The 22,945-nt window shown below is 51.3% G+C and overlaps 4 protein-coding genes across 4 annotated transcripts in view; 1 reads left to right on the top strand and 3 right to left on the bottom strand.

The window, feature by feature from the left end:
* The window catches only part of LOC100905737 (transcription cofactor vestigial-like protein 2), an 11,918-nt gene extending 11,549 nt beyond the window's left edge, over positions 1 to 369 (bottom strand). The window contains exon 1 of the mRNA XM_018640838.1: positions 359 to 369. Coding sequence (XP_018496354.1) covers positions 359 to 369 — 11 coding nt within the window. The remainder of the gene's footprint in view (positions 1 to 358) is intronic.
* Positions 370 to 7,548: 7,179 nt separating this feature from the next.
* On the bottom strand, positions 7,549 to 8,546 carry LOC100900464 (uncharacterized). The gene is made up of 4 exons (XM_003746869.2): positions 8,451 to 8,546; positions 8,104 to 8,315; positions 7,903 to 8,009; positions 7,549 to 7,781 (listed from the first exon to the last, which is right to left on the bottom strand). The coding sequence occupies exons 1-4, from the start codon at positions 8,544 to 8,546 to the stop codon at positions 7,549 to 7,551; spliced, it is 648 nt and encodes a 215-aa protein (XP_003746917.2).
* A 685-nt stretch (positions 8,547 to 9,231) lies between these two features.
* Positions 9,232 to 9,701, top strand: LOC100905590 (TATA-binding protein-associated factor 2N). Its single transcript, XM_003746824.2, has one exon. The coding sequence runs from the start codon at positions 9,262 to 9,264 to the stop codon at positions 9,598 to 9,600; it is 339 nt and encodes a 112-aa protein (XP_003746872.1). The 5' UTR covers positions 9,232 to 9,261; the 3' UTR covers positions 9,601 to 9,701.
* Positions 9,702 to 11,535: 1,834 nt separating this feature from the next.
* LOC100900180 (acyl-coenzyme A synthetase ACSM4, mitochondrial) lies at positions 11,536 to 19,369 on the bottom strand. The gene is made up of 7 exons (XM_029112465.1): positions 17,633 to 19,369; positions 15,716 to 15,759; positions 15,472 to 15,572; positions 12,776 to 13,040; positions 12,565 to 12,671; positions 12,251 to 12,482; positions 11,536 to 11,726 (listed from the first exon to the last, which is right to left on the bottom strand). Exons 1-7 carry the CDS (start codon positions 19,355 to 19,357, stop codon positions 11,624 to 11,626), a joined length of 2,577 nt encoding a protein of 858 aa, XP_028968298.1. The 5' UTR covers positions 19,358 to 19,369; the 3' UTR covers positions 11,536 to 11,623.
* Between the last annotated feature and the right edge of the window lie 3,576 nt (positions 19,370 to 22,945).

Raw genomic sequence — 22,945 nt, 5'->3', positions numbered from 1 at the left:
ACAATTTCAAATTGAGGGAAAGTCTTGGCGGATGACACTGAGCAACTCAGTGAGACCGAGCGGCCGTTTTCCCGTGGACACGTCCTGCAAACCGGAATTCGGGTTTGGCGTAGACTTGAAGCAAAGTACATACAACTCGCTGCGACAACGACTGGAGAAGTCGTAGGAATAGCACAAGATCACAACAACACACTCCGCACTCTGAGCATGAACACCAGTGCTCGAATCCAGTGTGGCTCGAGATCCGGATAAGAACTGAAGGCGTGGTCTGCTAGACAGCCTCACTTGTAGGGGTCTGGGCGCCGAGACTCCGCCCACGAGACTTCGGAGAGAGTGCCGGGCCGCGGCTCTTGCTCACACTCTAGTCATGACCGAGCCACAGCAGGCAAGCGTCTGGGAATCTCTACGAGCGACGGAAGAGGAATGTCCGAGGACTGAAATCCGTGAGCTAGTTCACCGAATGCCGACGAAAACAAGTCCCCACCACTCCTCTGCGCGGGAAGCCTCCACTCGATTTCTCATCTGGTCATTTCTCATCGGTCTGGAATCGCAGAGGGCCGATGGGGTTGCGATCGAATCACGAGAAAATTCCGCCGTCAAAGACGTTTCCACGTTCTCTCCAATGTACTGCCGAGGACGGCAACGGAGTTCTATTCTTCCATCTGAGGAGCAAGATGGCCGCTACAGTGCACTTCCGGAGTGTCTGATGGGAATGCTGCTGGATTGCGGCAACGACGGCTCACTTACGAGAACCGGGAGAATCAGGGACCGCAACACCTACCACTACATGGAGTATCAAACGGGGATTTCCCGCCGGGAATATGAGCGGGAGAAGCCGAGTTTTTTATAGGGAAAGGGGGAATACATTCGTCAATCATACATACGAGCGCTCGGATTGGCACCGAGGGCTTCCTCACGGGTTGGTGTTCCCTCAGGACTGGGAACTCTATTTCGCGGCTCTCTTGAAAATGGAGAGACGAATCTGTGGCTCATCCTTGTCGAATTCAGAGATTGAAATTGGGGAAAAACTCTGCTCCAGTGCAGACGTTAGAGATACGAATACAAGTCATCGAGCGATTCGGTAAAGTCAACCAACTCAATCGCGGAGTGCGTGCGCTCCGGTATCCACTCAGGGAGCTGGCGGGAAGGACGACGGCTCAGATTCCGCTCCCAGCCTACACCGCATCGTACTACGTTAGCGAGAGAATGAAGGAAAACGTCACGTCGGAATTCGTATGGTGCTTTGAAGAATTTGAGCTATTCCGGGGCTGGAATCCCGGCTGACTAGGCAACGAATCAAACTCCAGTTAATCACTCTCCTCGTTATCGGAATCGCTGCTGTTGTCGTTGATGTCGAGAGCGTGGACGTTGTCGATAGGCATTCGACCAGAGTGAGCGAACATGCAAAATGTGCGGAATTCCAGCCCGGTCGTTGGTTGCAAGGGCCGCTCAGTCGACATCGAGCTCGAGCGCCCGGGCTCCGGATCTCCAGGAGCCCTCGCGCGCTTTGGAATTCCTGCCGGACGTACAAGATGGGGAGCAGACTCGAAATTTCGGTTGAGCCTCTCCTTCGTCGGCTTGGATCCATCTTCCCGGAACTCCCGTCAGTCTACCATCAGAATATGATCTGAGACTAATAGAGAAGCGAATACTCAATCGATGGCGAGATAAAAACAGATTTTCGGAATGCGATGGGCAAAGAGAACAAATAATAATAATCAAATGTGCCTCTGGAATTGATGAAGCCGGATCAAGCTCCAACCTGGAAGTACGAGAAACAATTTCAAAATTCTGCGTCGTGATCCCGTTCCTTCGATCCAGAGTTTATCACCGACGAGCCGATGAGCGTGTCGACGGAGTGAGGATTCTGAGTGCTTAGCTTCATGCACGTTGCGTGGAGAGTGAGTGATCGGATACTGAGAGAGCACGCTTCGACCCGCCATCGGATCTGACTTTTTATCTTGCGGCGAAACAAAGTCCATTCTTTGGATCTCTCTCCACAAAGGACCATTCGTGGGCGACGTTCATGTTGCAGTATATCATGCTGTATCGTAATTATTGCAATAATCATTAATATTGTGAACGGAGAACGTTGACTCCCGCAGGCAACATGCGAAACCGCGAGATTCCGCTCTCTGTTCCTCGAAGCCGACAAGTATAATCAAAGTCACCCATATATCCGTAAGATGATGGGGTTAGGATGAGATACGAGCAGACTTCTTCTGCTGGAAACGGGTGTACCGCTCTCTGATTCGACACAGAAGTAGCAGAGAATACGGCGGCTCTCAACGAGAGCTCGGTCTTCGCGTATTATACCGCTCATGGGGAGCTGCTGTTGTTCACCGTGATCAGATACTTAATCATTAAAAATCATCCTGATAGCGGATGTGTCTCAATTGGAAGGCGAGCCTCTATTCGACGGCGAACTCGTCGAATCGGATGGGAGACCGAGATTCCGCAATCTGGAAAAACCACCGAGTAACCATTCGGCGTGAGAGCGATCTCCGAATGGGTGTTTGTCATATCGGGGGAGCTCACGCACGCAACCGCGATCGGAGACACCGAGCCGGAGGTGGGACGACACGCGCTCCGCTTCGTGTTTTGTGAATGTAAGCTCGCTGCGGATCTCGCGTCTCGCTTTCAGAACCGATCAGTTGGTTTAGGTTGTCTGCAGATGCCGCTAGATTGAGATAGATCATCGCGTCCGGAAAATAAGAATAACTCGCTAGTTGCTCAGTCGGCAGGCCTATGGCCAACCTGCACGCACGCTTTCTGTTGTGCTTGATGCTTTCTGTGTGTACAGAGGTCTCCAGCTGAGCTTGGAACACGTGCAAACAGCATAGAGAACTTTCCGAGACGGGGCGCTCTCTCAGTTTCCTCTCGGATCTTCCTCCGGGTTCACGGGGCTCGAACGAGGAGCGAACGATATTCTGTCCCAGCCCGAGTGAAGATGGTTCCGTTTGATTTTATCGATCCGCTTAGGCCGGTATTTAGCGCGACACTAACGACGCGATACTTTCCGTACACTCCGACCGACGCCTAACCCGCTCGCTTGGATGCTCGGAGCTCCTCCGGCACGCGGGGCGCCAAGGGTGACAATAGGTGATTTTTCAACAGGATCACCGAGCACGGAGGGAGCGGCCGCGGGACAGCGATTAGTTTTATAAAGGTGGCGCGCACACTTTTATAACGACGCTCTCCAAACCGAAAGCCTTCTACGCTTTTCCAATTTTGTGCTTCTTCTCTTCCTCGTTCCCGATAGAGGATCCCTGCCGTCTGGCGGCTGCGCGGAGCGCGCGAGTTCGATAGACGACCTCGATTCGTCGTAAATCTCTCGGTCGGACTCGTAAAAGCTCGAGTCTTGCCGTTTCCTGAAGGTTTTTGAAGGGCCTCGAGAGCGTTGCCGCAGCGATAATTCGCGTCACGTGCAGCGTCACGCACAGAACTTGTTTAACAAAGCGAGCCATGACTTCCGTTTAAAGCCTTACTGACAGGGAGAGAAAGCACCAATCTGGATGGAGTGACAATTACTACTAGAGAAAGCGCGCCACTGCACGAACGATTGGAAAGTCACGCTACATCAACGCCTTCACGCCAACACTCTTCCGAAGGTTTCTCTCCGACGAGTTCAACTTGGACACGACATCTACATGATGTGGACCATGAGAAGCGATCCTGGACGTTCTCTGGACGCACAATTCACGGCGATGCCATGAATGAAAAATCGAAGCGGGTCGATCCAATCCATCGGTTCCGATGGAAAGTAAATATCCCCCAAATGAAATTCCTCCTTACAACCTACACCAGCAGCCACTGCCGGCCTAAAGTGAGGTACACCGTGCGAGTGAGTAGTCCTAACCCCGCATGCACCTTCGGCTCGAGCCCGAGGTAGGAGCTTGCATGGGAGCCTGTTCAAAAAGGCCTGGGTAGAGGAGGAGCGATAGTTCTTCGTGTTCGTTCAACTGCGTTTCATTAAAGGCTAAAATTTGATCTGCTCTAAAACAATTACCTTCCGCGACGCCGTTGAATAGTTCTCCTGAGTCTCGGTGACGAGAATTCTCTGCGATGGTGATGCTAACTAAAACTGCCGAACTTTTCGCGCAAACACATGTGATCGCGCGTAACTCGGCTTGGCTAAGCATCGAGGAGGGGCGACCGAGAGCATCTGGATACAATAAGAAAAACAACTCGAGACGGTTCCGGGCATAGTAACTGTCAGGTACGTGCAATGTAAACGACGATGCTCCCCCCTTGTTCGACGTCCTCCTCACCCATCTGCTCTCCATCTGACACGTCCCAGGAATGAAGCGCACTGATAAGCAGAGCGTGGTATCGACAACAGAATAGTGGAGGCCGATGCGGGACACGTTATGGGTTCAGCGGGTTGGGAGCCCTCCTCTCGGTTCTTGGGTGTCGCTTTTCACTTACGGAGAGCTCAGAAGGAGAACGATCTACGGCGCAAAAGGGAACCAAGGAGATCCGGTTCAATAGGTGGAATGGCAGTCCGAGAGCGAACTGAGCGTTTTGTTTCCTTTCACGAGAATTCGAAACCCAAGCGTCGCTGTTCGGGAGGACTCGCAAAGAGCCATCGTCATTCGAAGCGGATGTTCCATCAATCCGCGGCGATCGAAGGAGAGTCACCCTTCAATTCTGCCTGTGAGAATCTAGATAAATGTGAGTAGAACACATGAAAGAAATTCTCGATATCAGAGGGTCTGCGGCGTATGCAGTTCGACGTCTCGAGGAGATCAATCGAATATCCGCTTGGCTCTGTTCTCCGCCTCGGTTTCATGATGCTTCCAGGCCGTATAGTCTCGGGGAATGTATTCTATTGTCATTCTACAAGATCACGGTGATCCATGCCTCATTTGGCGCGGATAGAGGTCAAGAGGAATCACACAACAGAAGAACCACCGATTACCAAATTGGGCTTGACTCATGGTCTCCTTGATCTAGGTCCGCCGAGCTTCCGAGCGTGCTCAACTATCCGAAACGACGCACGGCGTCAAGGTTGGACTGGTCGTGGCTCTTCCTCTCTCTCCGAAGCCGCTGAGCGTGCCGAGACGAGCCGGAGTCTCTGAGGATGCTTCAGACCAGCCTGCGCGCTCCTTATTTTCATTCCGATGATCGAGAATCGAGAATGCATGATGGGTCCGCCGCGCAGTCTCTATTCTGTGCGTCTCTGATCAATGAAAGTTCTCGACGATGGTGAATATGAGCCATGTATTTGACGACACGCATTCAGTCCCCCGATCGCTCCCGAATGTTGTTCTTCAAATCGAAGATTTCCGAATGATCTTTGACACGATCTGTCGAAGATTCCGGTCTGTCGCAATCCGACTTGTGGACGAGACCATGATCGCTTGCGCGGAATCAGAGTTTCTCGCGGACTAATTAAACATAACGCCGAGAATCATATCAATGACGTACAAGACGAAAGGTTCGGAAAAAGCAGACAGGGAGACTTCCTTCGGGAGAGAAATAACAATTGAGACTTCTTGAGGAGCTCGGGTCGCGCTCACTCATACACAAACACTCGTACACCAAGAAACTCCCATCGTGAAAGCAGACAGACGATGGACAACCCCTGGCTGCGGAAGGAAAACGGAGAGAGGAGGAGGCAGCAGCAGCTAGCAGTAGATGGAGGAAGAAAAGCGACGCCACTGAGCGCCGGGAATCGAGGAGCCCCCGATGCTGCTCTGGGACGGGGTGGACGGCGGGGCAAGTGGGAGGGAGCGAGGGAAGGCGACGGCAAGAAGCCTCTCAATGTGTGTTCATTTGAGCAGCAACTATGCTTCCGCTGGCAGCACTTCGCACGGGAAGGATAGTCGCGTCTAGGAGTGCCACATAAGAATGACTTCATAATATCATCTGCCTTGCGAAAGCTCGAAATACAGAGGAGTTGTGTTCTCGCGATTCGAGGACTCGTCTGGAGCTCGCGCCCGATCGTAGGGTCTTCCGCTGTAAGTCCGATTGAGTTCTGGGATTTCGTCAGCGGACTCCGTGCTCGGAAGTCTTCGCTCGACCCATCGAGTTCGTTTGGCGGCACTACAGTCCGTGAAGCCTGCCCCGAGAGCTGGCGTTACCATGACAACGCCGACATAAAATTATCATTTCTCCCTGCTGCCAGTGGTGGACGACGTTTCTACCTCTTTGTTCTTTTCCCTCTTCCAATCTCTCGCTCAGTCATTCTCTTGCCCCTCTACTCCTCCGTCGCCTTTTTCGTTATACTTCTCGGGACGTTCTTCGATTTTCCCAGAGCGATCTGCCTCCTGCCTCCTCGTGCGCACTTCGTCTTCCGGATTTCATTCCTCCTTTTTTCTGCGCCTCGGACTTTTTTCATCCCAGCTCCGACTTCATCTATTGCTGAGACCTTGAATGCAGTCAGAGGATTGTGTACCGGAGAACGAATCCCTGTGGCAAATAGCTCAAGCAAATGAGTTCCGAGCGGTGATAATTCCCGTGAAAAAATCATGCTATCTATTCGAGAAACCCTAGATTCCCGGTCAGTCCATAACGGTGTACCTCACGTACGGATCAGTGCTGGCTGGCAGGTCGTCGTACTAACTCCGGGAGAAAAATGCTAAGCTGCTGTTTCTCGAGCAGATAAATCGCTTACGGCTACTCTGGGACCTACGGCATGCATACGCGAGGCCTTCCGCATCGCGAAGCACAAAATGCGTTGTAAGGTGGGGAACGTGCTCACTCAACAACCGAAATAGCTTCACAACCCGTGGGGGTCCGAGAATCTCGTCGGAGCCTCGATGCCGGGGTTCGAAGCGAACCCAATTGCCAAGATTCCGCTCAGTCCATTTCTCGAGGAAAAATATGAATTGGTTTCTCCAATCCGTATTCCGCGCCAAAAAGCATTTTGTGCCTCACGCAGAGAAAATACCCATGCATACGCGGCATCTAAGTCACAGGAGGCAGTCGACCCGATGCTGTTCAGCGTTCGGTCGGTGCTTCAACGACGACGACCCCGAGCCCGCAGAAAGTTTGTTATTCGCAGAATGACGGTCGAAACCTGAAATGGTGCTGCTCGTTCTGATGAATGGAAATCACCATTATATGAATCGGGCGTAGCTCGTCCAAATGAGACAAAGCTGAGTTTCTGGTCCGTCCGCAGCTTGTAGCGCGGTCGCCCATTAAACGTGGTCTTACTAATGACAGACGTTCTCATCATGATAAGCGTGAATGTCTGCCGGTCCGACCGCTGCTCTGCCCACGTCCATCCGTATGCTCAAACGAGTGGACGAAAAGGCAACCGATATAGGCCCATACCAGACCAAAACATTAGTCTCGCTTTCGTGCCGCCTAACGGTACAGGAGGAATGTGACATCCCGTTGCAAACTTCTCATGTCCGCGCATCATAACTCTTCTCCGAATTTCCAACGATCAGGAGAAGGCCCGGATTCCGAGTGAGTTCGTGCCCGGAACGAGTGGAAAACGTTGAACGACGTGGAGATCGAAGTCGCTCCGGCTGGGAGGTTTTATTTTCTCGAATCGCGCGTATCCGATCACGGCATCGCAGAGATATGGGCGCCGAGTTATTGATCGACCATCGGTCTTAGGTTCCTGATGACGAATTTCTTAGTGTCGAGGAAAAGTGTACACCCGTCCCTCATGCGTTCGGGGTTGAGGCATCGTTCGACGAGACCGATTGATGATTCCACGGTTGTGAACGCCATAAAAGTCAGTAGATTTGTTCTCCCCATTTTTCGAAGCAAGACTTCCGAGGAGTCAGACATTTTTTGAAGTCTGCCGAGAGCCGTCAACATGTCTGAAAATCAATGTTGATGTCTATGAGTGCTCGATCTCCGACCTTCTGCGGAAGCAAAGGTTCATCCCGCTTCAAGTATTCATCTGATCGTGAGAGAAATATCGGCATTCGCTGTCCTCACTCGATCCAACGTAGGTGCTATCCATGAAATGCTTGGTGACGTTCATGAATTGGTCGGAGAAGTCGAGCAATCCTACAAGAACTGTCCGGCGGAGTTGACCCCGATCCCTGGATTTGGAACGCGAAAGACACGATGTTCACCTTTCAGCCATGTATTCCGTGGCCGCCTACCACATATCTGAATATCGAACTCCTACCTTACCCCTCGAGAGCATTCAGGGAGAATCGAGATGCCAATCTGATTGAGTCCTGTAGAATATCCAACAGTATGCTTCGAAGAGAGCTGTCGGACAGGAAATCCAGGAAACTTGCCAAGGTCATCTTGGTGAGGTCCGTGCTCAATAAGCTCGCGTTTCCAGCTAGGTCGTGGATGTCTGGTCTCAACTCTGATCCACACTCGATTGAAAGTTGATTCTGTTGGTTATATGAGTGGAACGATAAAATTAATCGAACTTCACTTGGATCAAGATCGATTCGGAGATCGATTCGGACTGATGGCCATGTCCTGACGAGAATTCAAATGTTTCTTCACATCAGAGAATATCGCACCTCTTGGCACGCTCCTCTTCTTAAATCCTCAGCGAACACAGAACACAGTATAGTCGTGAGAAACGCAGAGCTCAGCGTATTCGAGCTTATCCACATCGTGTCGAGTCGTTCAACTCAAGTCTGAAGTACCTTTGAATTTCACCGAATCGATTCCAATCCGAACAGACCAGCCCTAGATGTGGGCGGTTAAGGTCAGAGCGGCAGTCGGCAGTGTCTGCCAACATCCAGGTCACTCGGATCGACTGCGAGACATTATATGGAATTCCAGATCAAATTTTGACTTGAACATCATCAACCCGCGTCTCCTAACCAGTAAGCGATTCGAACATCTCGTAGGTCACGGAAATCATGGCTGAATCGACCTCCACGAACCCATCGTGGATCGAGGGCCGTACGATGTTCTCCCGACTCTCGGTGACATAAGGGAATCCACGCACGTATTGTGCTATTGGCAACATCACGCAGCGGTTTGAGCGAGATTCAAGATCATGACCACAACAGATTCGAGCGTCGATACCAGCACGGTGTACAACCTGTACATTCGGTCATATCGCCAGATACGTCATTCGCGCTTCTTCGGGCGGAGAGAGAGGAATGAAAAACAAGTTTCCCCTAGCAACTCTGTGGAGCCGGTGTACTACGCCGCGCATCTGTCCGATGGCCATTTATAGAAGTTTTTAATCACATGACATCATCGGAGCGAACACCGGTTTGTTCCACTCTGGGAGTGAGGTGGAAGGGGAAGTGGTATAAAGTCGGGTCGAGATCACGAAACGGACCACAAACTATCAGACATCGGACCTGATCGACAATGAAGCTCTTCATCGCAACGATCGCTGTGCTAATCTGCGCCTGGTGCGCCTTGGCTGACGAAACGCCGAGTACGGAGAAGGCTGTGGCGGCTGCGGAAGTTCCCAAGGAAGGCGAAGGCACAGAGGAAATCGACGCAAAGAGAGGTTTCGGAAATAACCGTGGAGGTTATGGCGGCGGTTACGGCGGAAACCGAGGCTACGGAGGAGGATACGGTGGAGGTTATGGAGGAAACCGAGGCTACGGTGGTGGATACGGTGGAGGTTACGGAGGCAACCGAGGCTACGGCGGTGGATACGGAGGCAACCGAGGCTACGGAGGTGGAGGCTTCGGATACTAAGTGATACGTTCCCATACCGACAGGAAACTGCTGCTCACGTAAACGATGTAAATATATCATTACGCCATTGTAAAATAAATTATTGTTACTCCCACTCGAAAGCAGCCGTTTTCCCTTGATTCGGTGTTATCGTGGCGTATTATTCGATTCTGATGATACCAGCTATCCTAACGTAAAAAATAACAGGTCCAAACGGGAAACCAGAAAATCATGCTTTTTTGATGGGGGTTTAATTCTTGATCATAGATACAGCCCGAACATTCAGATTCCAGAGCCCAGACCGAATTCGAGCTCTACCCATCAAGCTGCGCTGACTAGACGTGAAATATTGTCAGCGTGTGAAGAATTCCCCCGGGACACACTCAATAATCTCCGGAGCGATCACTAGACACGGTGGGCTCTCTTTCTCCCGCGATGCCTAGACAATCATGTGATTATCGCGTTCGGGCGAACGTCGCGGGGGCTTTTCTCTTTCCGGAGAGTCCGCGGGAACATCAGAAGTCCCGCAGCGACAGCGGTTGCTGACTCCTGCTCGCTTCCCCTAAACGAAGACTTCTGTCGCAGTCGATCGGAGAGAATGTGACCGGCACCAATTAGATTGATTCTGTGCAATGTGACGTCAGATCACTCGTCTGTGGTACGTCACACCAAACACTACCGAAGACACCGATGACGTCATTGATTCGGCTGCGAATACGAACGCGGTCATGGGGGCTTCGCGAGTGAATACTGTCGTTGTCTCAATCGCTCGTTGGCCGGAGGAGAACAAGAACTGACTGAGGGCAGAAGAGGTACATAGATTCCGCAGAATTTTGCTGAAGTTCCAGATCACAAGAGCCCGCAGGTGCTCGGAGTATTCTCTCGTTTAGGAGCTCGATATGAGCGTACCGTCATCCAGATAGGGATCGCTGAGTGTGCTTGGGGTCGACCGCTCATCGAGGAGTCCCGCCAACAAGTGGAAAATTATCAGAACTTGAAACATGAGAGACTATTCATTCGGCTACGGCGCACCCATACCAACTAGCTCGCTCAATAGTCAGCGGGAACAGCTCCTCTCGACTCAATGAACATCATCGTACCTATATGACTTCTAGAGTCTTGCAATTTCCCCCTTGCTGGGGAGCAATGACGCCAAGGCTCGGGGCATCGACAGCAGGAGATCTCAGAATGCCCATGAGAAAGATCGAGTTGAAATAAAAAGTGCAGTCAGACTGTACCGTGAGTTTATTGGAGCACCAAAAGTCAGCGGACCTTCCGCCAGACTCCTGTTTCTGAACAACAAATCGAAGACGGCGAGCACCATATCAGTCCAAATTGCACTTCCAACAACTGGAACTTGTCGCGTCGAAATGGTTCGTGCTCCACTGGCGTTGTTGAGATTCTGATTTCATCTTCCTGCCGAACCAGCGCTTCCAGAACCAGGGCCGTTTCGTGGTTGGTGGCGGGCTTTTGTGGATTTCGAAAACATACGTTGTTGGAGCAGCAACAGCAGAAGATGCGGACTTCTGGCACGGGAGTGTCCACGCATCTCGGTAAGGATCCAGGGGAGTCGCCGCAGATGGCCATAGGGAACAGTCCACATGCGTTTGGTAAATTGGGGCCCAACCGGCGGGTTCGTGGCCGTGAGCCAGACCGAGCAGTGTCGTTGTCAGTGTGAATGAAAGCAACATTCTGAAGAATCGAACGTGGTTGACATTCTAGCGTCTTTATTTAAAGGGACAACTCAGCGCTTCGATGAATCTGGGAGGGGTGAGAAAAACTTATCTCTAACCTAATGGCTGGCTGGCGAGGCAGTTCCGTGAGGGAGGAGAATTCCCGAGAGGCCTCTCGAAGCTGACGCGATTCGTGATCGGAGAGCTCGACACATATCGCAGAAGGGTTGCACAACGCTCGCCGTTGGAGATGGATCGATGCATCATAAGTCCGATTATAACTCCGAGTAAGGTGCTCGATGACTCGCTTACGGCCAACCAGCGATGGAATACACTCGGAAACCTAAGCGGCAATCAGATCGCATGAATTTTCAGCATGCGATGGTGCTGTGGCGCAGAAGGTCGCGGCGACGCTCGTCGCTACTAAGCCGGCCCCGTGTCACCTCATTTAATTCCAGTTCTGTTTCAATCGAGCTCATTAAATTCGCAGCATGTTTATAACGAATAGATAGCTGGCTCCTGAATATCGGGGGAGACGGAGCCCCATTTTCCGAAGCTGGGGACAGGTCCTCACGGAGGGCTTGCGTTCCAGAGATCGCAGGCGAGGCCGCTGACGAGGGAGCCATCTCTCGGACACAGTGATTACCATTCTAAAGAATCCACATTCGTACTCCTGACAGAAGGGTCAGACCAGGGCTCTTCTCGAGTCGGGGCCCTGCTCTCCAAATATGAGGAGTACCCAGGCAGAGTCGTAAGGGGACTTACAGCAATTTATCTCTTGTGGATGAATGTGACGGATTAATACGCTCGGAAGTATCATACACGTACGGAAGCAAGCGCCACAAAGACCAGCCGAGGGGAATATTGCCAGGAAATCTATTTCGAATCGGAATTATCCTGGTATACCAGGGAGTCTGATCGAACCCGACCGTTGCATCAGTCCGATGAGGCTCGATAATTTGGTTAGGTCCTTCGGTAAGAAATGTAACACAACTCGCAAGATGAATATGGAAGTCTTGAGGAAAAGTCCCACGACAGCCGTCTCCAATTCGCATTCTCGGGATTGTCCCTCTATCGTGGAGTAACAGGTGCGCATATAGTCGAGTACGATCCCGATAAGAAATTCGAAGCCCCTTATGGGAAACTGTAAGAGTCCGCCGAACGCATCCGCCGCGCACCCCAAGCCGACGTCATTCACTGTCTGTATGGTGGGGATGACGATGTCGAGGACTGCAAGATCAATGAAAGGGTCAGGAACGCCATTTAGTTCGTTGATTTCGTGAATTCTCGCGATTCTCGTCACGGCACCAACTTTTGTCGATTTGAGTGTTGTTCCGGAGATCCTTCGCCTCTGTGAGATTATCTAACACGACCAAAGTTTGAAGCATGATCTCTATCGGAAGGATCAGTGGATTCGCGCTGAAAAATAGCTCGGGTCAAAGACGGGCCACGGGGGAAGGATGAATCCGAGGAGCCGCGGAGAAAGGATCTCACGGCCCTCACAGAGGACGAGGAATGCTCACTTGGAAACAGGGTCTGTGAGGACTCCGATGAGCGGCGTGATTGCGTCTGTGAAAATCTCATTTACGGCAGACGTTGCACGGTATCCATCCTGAACTGTTCGAGTGTTCTCGGTGAAGGCTTCCCGAAAAGTGCCGAGGGGGTCAGTAAGCGCATTCCGGAACTGGTTTCCCGCCTCTTGGAACGCATCGGACGCAAGTTTCGCAGGTACAGAAGCGACTTGCTTCGTAAGATCCATCCCCAAGGTCGCGGTACATTGCGAGAGGGCTGTAAGGCACCGTTGGTCCTACAACCGAGGAGTGACCGAGACATCAAACGGGGAGAGGCTTTCACGCGATATCGCTTCAGCACCCCTTCGGGACTTGAGATTCGCCGGTCTCCGACGCATCCCATTATCATAGCGGTATTTCGGATGAACTCCCATCGAATCTTGGTGAACACACGGACAACTAAACAGCACTTACACAGAGTTGTTGCCCGGAGACGGTAACCAAAACCACCGCTGCGACAGCCGATCTGAGATACATGATGATAATTCTCGTCGAACGCATCCACCACGAACTAGAACGACACCTTCCACAGTTTTCTGGAATGTCCGTCGTCTGGCAAGCCCTCACCTAGCACATGTGAAACGCATTAGGCGATTCCGCACGACGTACTCGACCTATCCGGATGACGCTGTGTCCGATGAATTTTCCGAGAAAACCACGGCTGTACAAACAGGATCGTCATCTCCTGCGCAATCCTGAGCTGATTGAACATAAAATCTCGGCATGAAAAATACGTGCCTAGTTTTGGCGTCAGCGATTGCGTCCGCATCTTTTCGAAGAAACAGCGAAGATGGTTCTTACTCCGAGCGGGCAGCTGGCTTGTCAGGAGAGATCGCAATGAGCGAAGAAGGGAAAAGCTAATGCCAGCTGCGGACAAGGGTCAGGGCAAAACTCCAGGGTAACTAGGAATGTTACGAGCTACTCTGACTAGGACCGCATGCATGCTATCTCAACTTACGGAATAACTGACAGACATTGAGCTTTCGGACCATGTCGCGGATCATTAAACATTTGTGGCTATGTCATAGCGAAAATTAGCTCGGACCAATAATTCGAGCTGGATCAGAAAAAGGATAAATTGTCCCAATGAGCGGCGACCAGGTAGATCGGCACCACGGTCGTGACGTGTCATCGTTAGGCGACTGATACGGACGCAAACAAGTCTGCAGAGAATCTGCTTGGAAAACGCGAACGAACAACGGTCCGGTCTCGGCGAAGCGCGCGAGCTAGACGGCGCATTGGAAAAAGGTTTATCCGGGGGAATCCTTCGAAACCCTGTGGTGATCTCCTGGACAGTAATGGTTTCGGATGCATCGGGGAATATATTGCTCCGATCGCACTTCTCTCATCTCGGATCAAGCGGAGGGGATCCTCGATTCTTCGATGACTCCTCAACAGGCTGGAGTCGCGATGATTGATTCCGCAGACGGCGGATTATCGTCTCCAGCTATCTGCAAGAATTGCTCCCATTCAGACATGACAGCCTTGTCGAATTCTGGATGATTTTTATTACACTGCAGACTCCTGCGGGGATGAGATTTCTGGTACTTTTACCCGTCGTGGGACGGGGTCTAGAGGAATCCAAAGATGAGAGTCCGCTGGCCTGTAGAAAATAGCCGACGCCTTTCCGGAAGCGATTTCCCGATGGACAGCTGGTAGAATGCGTCGGTAGAACGTGGTGACTCGGTAGCTCCGTCGCTCTTTTGTCGCTCATCACAACTTGGTGAATCTTTCTCGCAGTTTTGGACTCGGAGGCCGGCTGATGTCGGCTAGATGATCGACACCCGAATGAGGTGTCTGAGGAATCAATCGGAGCGAGTCTCCGTTCAGCTGAAATACGCTGAGGCTGAAGTCCCCGGTGGATTCAAGCTTGGCAGGGTGCTTTACGAGGAAGAAAAAAAGGAAGATCAGATCGAGGTGGCCTAGGCTCTCCCGGGCCAGGGGCCTCACGGTCGGAGACTCACCCGATCTCAGCAGATTGAGAGTTTTTTCTCCTGCTCCGCAAACTCGGATCACTCCCGCTTGATATTTTTATTCTAGAAATTTGATTCCGATCACAGGAAAGAAATCAATCTTCGTCCGTCAAAAATTCTTTCAGAGGTCTTCCGAACGCTTTAACGATGAAGGGAAGACCCTCAAGTACTTCGAGGGCGGTCAGTATCGTTTCCTGGACTCGGCCACACTCCTCCGGTGGATTATCCGTCGTTTGGCACTTCAAAAGGTACCTCAGAGCGATGTCGTTTAGGTACAATACTGGAAGATAATAATATCGCCGGAATCCACCGATCCTATTCACGACTTTGAGAGCCTGCCCATTGATATGCATGAGGTCCGGGGTGATGGATGATATCGCTGGAAATCAGCGAAAAGAATGGGAAAGAATATCAGTCAGTCAGAACTACTCTGAGCTTCGCGAAGAATGTCCAAACTTATTCTACACAGGGATCCCAATAAGCCACTACACGCGCCGACAGTCGACTTGCAGGAGGGGCATCTCCGATGTCTATCCCTATCCTTGTGGAGAAGCGGTTGTCATTTCAAGACTCGAGCGACCTAACGTCATGTATTCATATGCGCAGGTGTTTACTTGCGAACGAGTCAGGACACTTTTTTCCCTGAATGCAAGGTATTCGGAAGCGACCCCTCACTTTTTCGGAGGAGTGGGTTATCGGTGAAATTCTCGCTCGAGATGAGAAGTCGCGCCGCCGTGGACGCGAATATGATCAACTCGGAGCTCGTTGCGCCGGGGCTGGAAAATTCCAAATCATGAAGAAAATTCTGTTCATCCTGTTCATAGGAATTCGATTCCTATTTCATCACTTCGATCCTCCTCTTTTAGCAACCGGGGATTCGGTGTTGCTTACTCATTCAGCTCGACGATTCCGTCGATGCCCATGGAGAGAGCAGCCATAGCTTCGGTCAGAATTGCTAAGGAGCTCCTCCCCCCTTGTTGTAGAAACTGCACGACGCCCTATAACATTCGCTGGATTACAAAAAAACAGTCATCTCCCGAATTCGTTTAGAACTTTCATCAAATACAAAATCTTTGAGCTGTCTACCCTCCATGTGTTGACAGGGTCGCTCGCGCTGTTGAATGTCAATTTCAAGGGGATCTTCACCGCAGTTTTGCTAATTTCGGTCAGAGGGATCTCAATAGCATCGTAACATGATAAAGCATCAATCTGAAAGTTAATGAACGTTCGGCCTTATTCGACCAAAACTGCTAGGGAGCCCGAGTTAAGCTCAGAACCTGTATCGCGGGAGGTGATATGGAAGCCTCTCTTTTCTCCCTTAGCTCCTAGATGCAGTAGCTTTCTCTCTCTCCCAGCCAGAGTGACTTCTACATGTAGCCAGCTGTCCGCGCCGATGATCCAATTTCCGTCCACTGGAGCTCCGCGATCTGATCTAGACTTTCCCAATGCTATCAGAGTACAATTTACATTCTATTCCGAGAGAGTATTCTCAAATTGGAATGTGACTCACATCAATTTCGCACCCGGGCGCGACAGCCGAGCAGGAATTGGCACATAGATAGAAACAGAGGAAAACTTCGATTTTCATCACAGTTCAACACTGACGATGGGTATCAACGCAGGCCTCGGTGTTCAATTGTTCGGAGTCGCCAGTGGTCTGCAAACGTTGGCGTGATCGCACTTGCGAGAGCAGATCCACCTCCCTCGTTCCATCGGCGGCGAATAGATGAGCAAGACAATCCCAGGAGTCCCGTCAGTCTCATATGAGAATGATCATCGGAGAGACGATATGATGTTTCGTTTCCGGGATCGCAGACGCGCTCTCGGCCCTTTGACCTTAGAGGGAGAGAATCGATGTCCATTCAACGGCATTCGTGGGTAACAACTTCGTGCAATCGGAGAGTGACCAACGCGTCGGCGGAAACATTTCCTATTTTCTCCTCCGAAAAAACGTTCAGTTTCCGCGGAACTGACCGTCTGTTCCAGAACTAGAATTCTCCCAGGTATCTGGAGTGAACAGCTTCGGGGGTAGAGGAGGGAGAAGGGTTGTGATTCTAAGACGAGCGTGCGATTACACCGTTCTTTGAACTGCCTCATGTGCCGGAATATTTCGGGAATCGAGCTAGCCTCATAGACTCAATCCGGATTTTCTAGGAATTTATGAAGGTAAGCTCGGCACTCGATCACTGCGGCAGCCATTGATTTTTTTTATCGAAAGGCGGGCCTTAGCTCGTGGCGAAAACCGATGCAATTTGGTTGAATCGATCGGAGTTCGACTAGAAACTGAGTGTTAATGAAAGAAGCCGTCCGATGTCCAAGAAGCCAGTCGTAATGGACGCACTCACCTGGTTGACTATCGACTTCGTTCATTTGGAGACGAGTTCGATTGGACCAGCGTCCACTAGGACTTCATTAAGCGTTAACGCTCACACAATGTATTAGTCGCGCTGACATCCGCGCGGCTCCGGATGCGAGATAGAAAACCGAGAAGGTTCCGCTTTCGAATAATTGGACCAGTAACTGCTCTGACGCTCCAATACTGATGAATCTCGACTGATGGCGAGAAGAACTGAGAATTCGATCTTCTTAATCTCAATGAGAAGTTTGGCTTCGAGGATGCCATCTTTTAAGGGCGTGCGGTCCATTTCAGAAAAAGTGCTCCGGAATCTCAAGTCCGGAATGAGCGATCGAGGTCACGGGAATTCTTGCGGAGGATTCCTGAGTTCCAGTTCAAAGACAAGCCTTTATTTTCTATGGATAGGCACAAGTCTTTTGCTTCTCATCAATTGGTTTCCTGCCGGAGATTTCCGTCCGCTTCTCATTTCGTATTTTCTGCTCTTAGAACGTGACGCTGAACTTTCCCTGTTGTGGTCTTTGGCAAGTTGTCTCTGAATTCGATCACCCGCGGATACTTGTACGGTGCTGTGTGTTTCTTCGTGAAGAGCTTGATTTCTTCGGCGAGTTTCTCCAAATCGACGCTGCGGTACTGCTCTCGGAGCACAACGAACGCTTTGACAACCTCAAGCCTCTCCTTGTCCGGCAAACCCACAACCGCAGCTTCGAGGACTGCCGGGTGTCTCGAGAGCACCATCTCGACTTCGTGAGGCCCGATTCTGTAACCAGCTGACGTGATCACGTCATCAGCTCGACCAACGAACCAGAAGTAACCGTCTGCGTCTCGCGTGACCTTATCTCCGGTGAGATAATAATTACCAGCGAAAACCTGCGCGGTTTTTTCCGGGTTGTCCTTGTAGCCTACGAACAGACCTAGCGGATGTCTGGGTTTGATTCTGAGCGCAAAATGTCCGACTTCGTTCGTGCTCACGGGGTTCCCGTCATCGTCGAGAACCGCTATCTGGAATTCTGGCGCGGGGAGACCCATCGAGCCTGGTTTGGCCGGGAAGTCGGGATGCCCTGTGCAAAGCATCAGAGTTTCACTCTGACCATACCCCTCGCGGATCTCGAGCCCGGTCCTCTCTTTCCACTGATTGAAAGCGTCGCCATTCAGCGGCTCGCCTCCGGAATAAACTCCGGTCAGAGCCTTGAAGCGCAGATCCGCCTTCTCAGACAGCAGCATCCGATAGACAGTCGGCGCGGAGCTAATCCTCGTGATGGGATATTTTTTCAGAACATCGAGAAGTTGATGAGGGCAAAACTTGGCACTTTTGTGCACCACAAACCCGGCCCCGGATAGGAACGTCGGATAGAAGCCAAAAGCCGTCTTCGCCCAGCCGGTATCCGCCGTACAGAGTAGCGTGTCGTCTGAATTTAAGCGAAGCAGGTTCGTGTCGCTCGTCATATGAGCCAAAGTGTACTCGTTGGTATGCTGCACCATTTTCGGGTGACCCGTGGTACCGCTCGTGAAAAACACCATTGCCGGATCATCGCTGTTGGTGTCGGCAGCATCGTAAGAACTCTTGCTCTTTTCGATTAAATTGTTGATGTTCAGCCACGTCGCACTCGATGTCGCCGCGGCGCACAATTTGAATCTCACCGGACAGTTCGGGTAATCAACTGCCTGGTCGACGCCTGCGACGTTGTCCGAGATCACTACACTCGGCTGGAACTGCCCTATACGGAAGCGGAAATCCTCACCGACTGCTTGAGTGGTCACAGTTGTGAATTCTATACCGGCTCTGAGAGCGGCTAACGTGCAGAGGAAGAACTCTGGACATTTCGGCAGACTGATGAGAATTTTATCCCGACGAGATAATCCGAGCTCATTCACGAAAACTCCGGCGAGCCGCTGCGTCAGCTGTGACAGTTCGGTGTAGTTGATTCTACGCTCGTCACTCGCTCGGTCACCGACCACGTAAAGAGCGGGGAGAAGCGGGTTCCTCCTGAAGGATTTCTCGTATGACGCCCAATGGTCGATTACGTCCCGCGCGAAGTTGAATTTTTGAGGTACGACTCCTGTGAGTTTGTTGTTGATAATGTTCTCTATGCTGATCTCTTCCTTCAATAGAGGCAATGTGCCTTTTCTCGGCAATGTGTTACTCACATTGTGATCGGCAGTGCGTCGGAGACCCCTTAGGGTCCCCAGTGACTTACTTGCGTTCATGTCTCGCCGTGAACTGTCAAGCTTCAAAGAGGCTTCCTAGGCTCACCGATATCTGGGTTACCGGCTCAAGACATCCTCCTCTCCCAGTCGCTGAATCAGGCGGCCGGCGCAGGACCACAGTGCATTGAACTCATACTCTTTTCGAGATCACTCAAAAGTCACAACAATCTCGTTGTCAGTTTCGGCCTGGAAATCATGGGGCACATCATCGACGGCTTGTGAAGCCGCGACTCTTGCTTCGCCAAACAGATATCCCCGGGGAAGCAACACCGGAAGCTTCGATGGACTACTGCATCGGAGTACGAATCCACGAACCGGAGGATTCACCGATGCGTATGAAGAATAACGGCGAAAAGTACACCAGATGTGTTCGATCCTTCGAAGCCGACAGATATCGACCTCAAAATAATTTCCGAAGTCACTCGGCCCTTGGGGCATCATCGATCATCGGCCCCATGCTCGGGCACTTTAGGCAGTGGTGCGCCCGAGAGAAACTCCCTCCAAGGAAAAACTTAGTAGCCCCCACCCCCGTCTTTGATTCCTCATAGTTTCTCTCGAGCCCACCCGCGGTGCCGGGTGGTCGGACATCCCGCAGGCGCCAGACGCGGAGCAGGAATATCGAACATGAAATCCGTAAAAGCGTCACTAGCGAACCGGAACGTGGGACGCGGACGTCGCGAAGCTGTGATTACATAGCAGGAGATTAGGAAAATCTAGGAGCGAGCTGGACAGAAAACGCTGATGCTGCGATGAGTTTCGGATCCCGAATCAAGATTCGAACGTTCCTAAAGCGATCCGTTTATGACGCCTTCAGCGTTATCCTGACCTCAAGTCGAAAGAAGGGTTATCGGATTAGATTTAACAGACTAGGTAGCTCTCATTGCAGGGAGTCGGTCGAGAGTTGAATTGAATCAGAGGCTGAGCCCTCCTTGGAGTAGGACTGTCCTGTCGATCACCGGCCCTGCTTCGGTTTCCCGTTTTCAGCTTCAGGAAACTGGCGCTGAGCCTTCCCTGCTGTAGCAGTACAACGAAGGCTTCGACGATTTCACCTCTCTCCCTATCGGGCGAAGCGAGAACCGCAACTTCGAGAACTGCCGGATGTCCTGGGAGTATCGTCTCAAATTCGTGAGGTCCGACTCGATAGCCAGCTGACGTAAACACGTCGGCACGTCCAACGAACCAAAAGTTACTGTCTTCGTCACGCATGACCTTATCTCCACTGAAGTGATAATCACCAGCGAAGATCTTAGCAGTGTTCCTCGGGCCGCTATTGTGGCCCGCGAACGAGCCGCGGTTTGATTTTGAGCCCGAAATGACCGACTTCGGTCCATTTCACCGGGCGTCCATTATCATAAAGCATAAAGTCTGGATTACTTGTGCAGCGCATCGAAGTCTCATTCTGACGATAACCCTCGCGGATCTCGAGCCCGGTTCTCTGTTTCCACCGATTGAAACAATCGCCACTCAGCGGCTCCCCTCCAAAATAAACTCCGGCTAGAGCCTCGAACCGCAGATCCATCAGCTGACCACATAAGGACTCGCGATTGAGCTGCACTATTTTCGGATGTCCGGTGGTGAGGAGCACCGGATAGCCGGATCACCCCTTTCGATTTCGGCGGCTACATGGGACCTCTGAAGTTTAAGAAGTCGATTGTTCATATTCAGCTCTGTCTCTCTTGCGGCTTGGGAAAAATACAAGTTGAATCTCACCGTACATTCTGGATAATCGGTCGCCTGGTCACCACTGCCGATGTTGTCTGAGATGATGATCAATGATCACGGTCGGTTGGAGTAACTCGATGCGGAAGCCGAAATAGCTCCCGACTGCCAGAGGGGCCACGAGAGTTTGGAAATTCTGTTCCGGCGCTCAGAGCGACCATCATGCTAATGGAGGAGAGCTCCGGACACTTCGGTCAGTTTTTGAGGATTTTATTTTTGTGAATCAATCCAGGTTCGTTTATAGACGGTACTGCGAGCTGCGAAAACTCATTGTACATAAGTAGTTGGTTCTTGGCTCGTCAACAGGTCGGTCAACGACGGTATGCAGAGCAGCAAGATGCGGGTTTCTCTCAAGCAATCCCTATGAAGCCCACAGGATGATAAAGTTCCGTGCAAAAATGAATTCTCGAGAAACCAATCCGTTGAGTTTCTCCCTGATGATTTTCTCGACGCCGGTCTCTTCTTCCTGTGAAGGTATGGCCCTCGGTCTAGAGTCTAGTCGATGCGATCCGCCTATCCCGATTCATCGGACCGGATTCATCAGCAGCTGATCGTCATGAAATGAGAATTCCTCACGCAATAAACATAAAGCTCCCAAATGACCTCATCAATGGAGTGTCCTATCTGTCGAGGACCAAGTTCCGCTGGAAAAATTCCCAGAGAAGAAGATGATCGGGAAATGGAGGGTGAGTTGGATTCATTGACGGCAGGAGGTGAGAAAAATTACCGAGCCAGCATTGTAACATTAGAACATGGAATCCAATAAGATTCGGGAAAGTACCTACCTTAGAGGAGGGAGCTTCCGACTCAGTGAGACGGCTCCGAGCGTTGTTTCCTGCTCTCAAAGACAAATGAGTTCATTTTACTTCGAGAAGTCTTCTTTAGCGAGCCATTCCGGTTCTGACATTTTCACCCTGGTCGCTCGCCTGATCCCCTCACTTGATAGCCCGGTCCGCCAGCTCCGAAAAAACGACTCAGCGGTAATTTGCCAAGGCCCAGGAATTCCACTAACGAAGATCAGACTCTGTCAGCTTATTTCGGAGCTGGATAAGCGATGTCGTCCTTCGCGACGCCCTTTTACCCAAGTTCCTCTCGATGTTAGCTCCACGTCTTATTTTCCTTGGCCTCGGTCCTATTTCTTCGACTTTTCCGTTGTCGTCTCCGTTGGCCGAGGGAAAGCTTCAAATTTCGAAAATTCTTCCCTTTCGGTTCCAGCTTCTTTGACCGATTTTTCATTCCACCGTAAAGTGTCCAAGTCTCATAATTTGTCCACCGCGACGGTATTCTGAGGCTTTGAGGCGTCCACGAACGACTCCACCGACTCGGAGCTGCATGTAATTCGAGAGACTCCCTCGAGAATCCCATTGGCCGCTACACGGTCGGTCAGCGAAGTTGCTCACCCCGTTGCATCATCACCCTCGAGCCGGTGCTGCGTCGGGCGGCAGCCAAGCAAGCAGCAACGCAGGTTCGGTGGTAACCACAGGATGGGGCGTGTCCCCAGAATTGGGGTTCTCGATGACAGGCAAGAGCGAGACGAATTCAAATAACAATAGCGTGTGCGAGTCAACCTCTATCGGTCTGTGCATTTGAGGGATCGTCGACAGCATCCTCCGGTCCCTTCGCAACTCCCCGAGCCCCTTTATCCTATTCACAGTGCAAATATGGAAGCTAACTCAAATTGCCCAGGTGTGTGAGTGTGCGGGACGAGTTTTTGCAGCGGATCACCTCTGCCTTTTTCGATTAATAAAATAATATATGCTCTTGGGTAAGCGGAGCAATAGGTTTCGTTTCCTGAGGCACATACACTCTGTTGACCAGCTCGACGATTAAGAACGATTACGATTATTATTATCAATGATCGATGCCATG

The sequence above is a fragment of the Galendromus occidentalis genome, unplaced genomic scaffold (assembly GCF_000255335.2).
Source record: "Galendromus occidentalis unplaced genomic scaffold, Mocc_1.1 scf7180000077504, whole genome shotgun sequence".
Classification (NCBI taxonomy): domain Eukaryota; kingdom Metazoa; phylum Arthropoda; class Arachnida; order Mesostigmata; family Phytoseiidae; genus Galendromus; species Galendromus occidentalis.
This window is presented reverse-complemented; position numbering and strand designations above follow the sequence as displayed.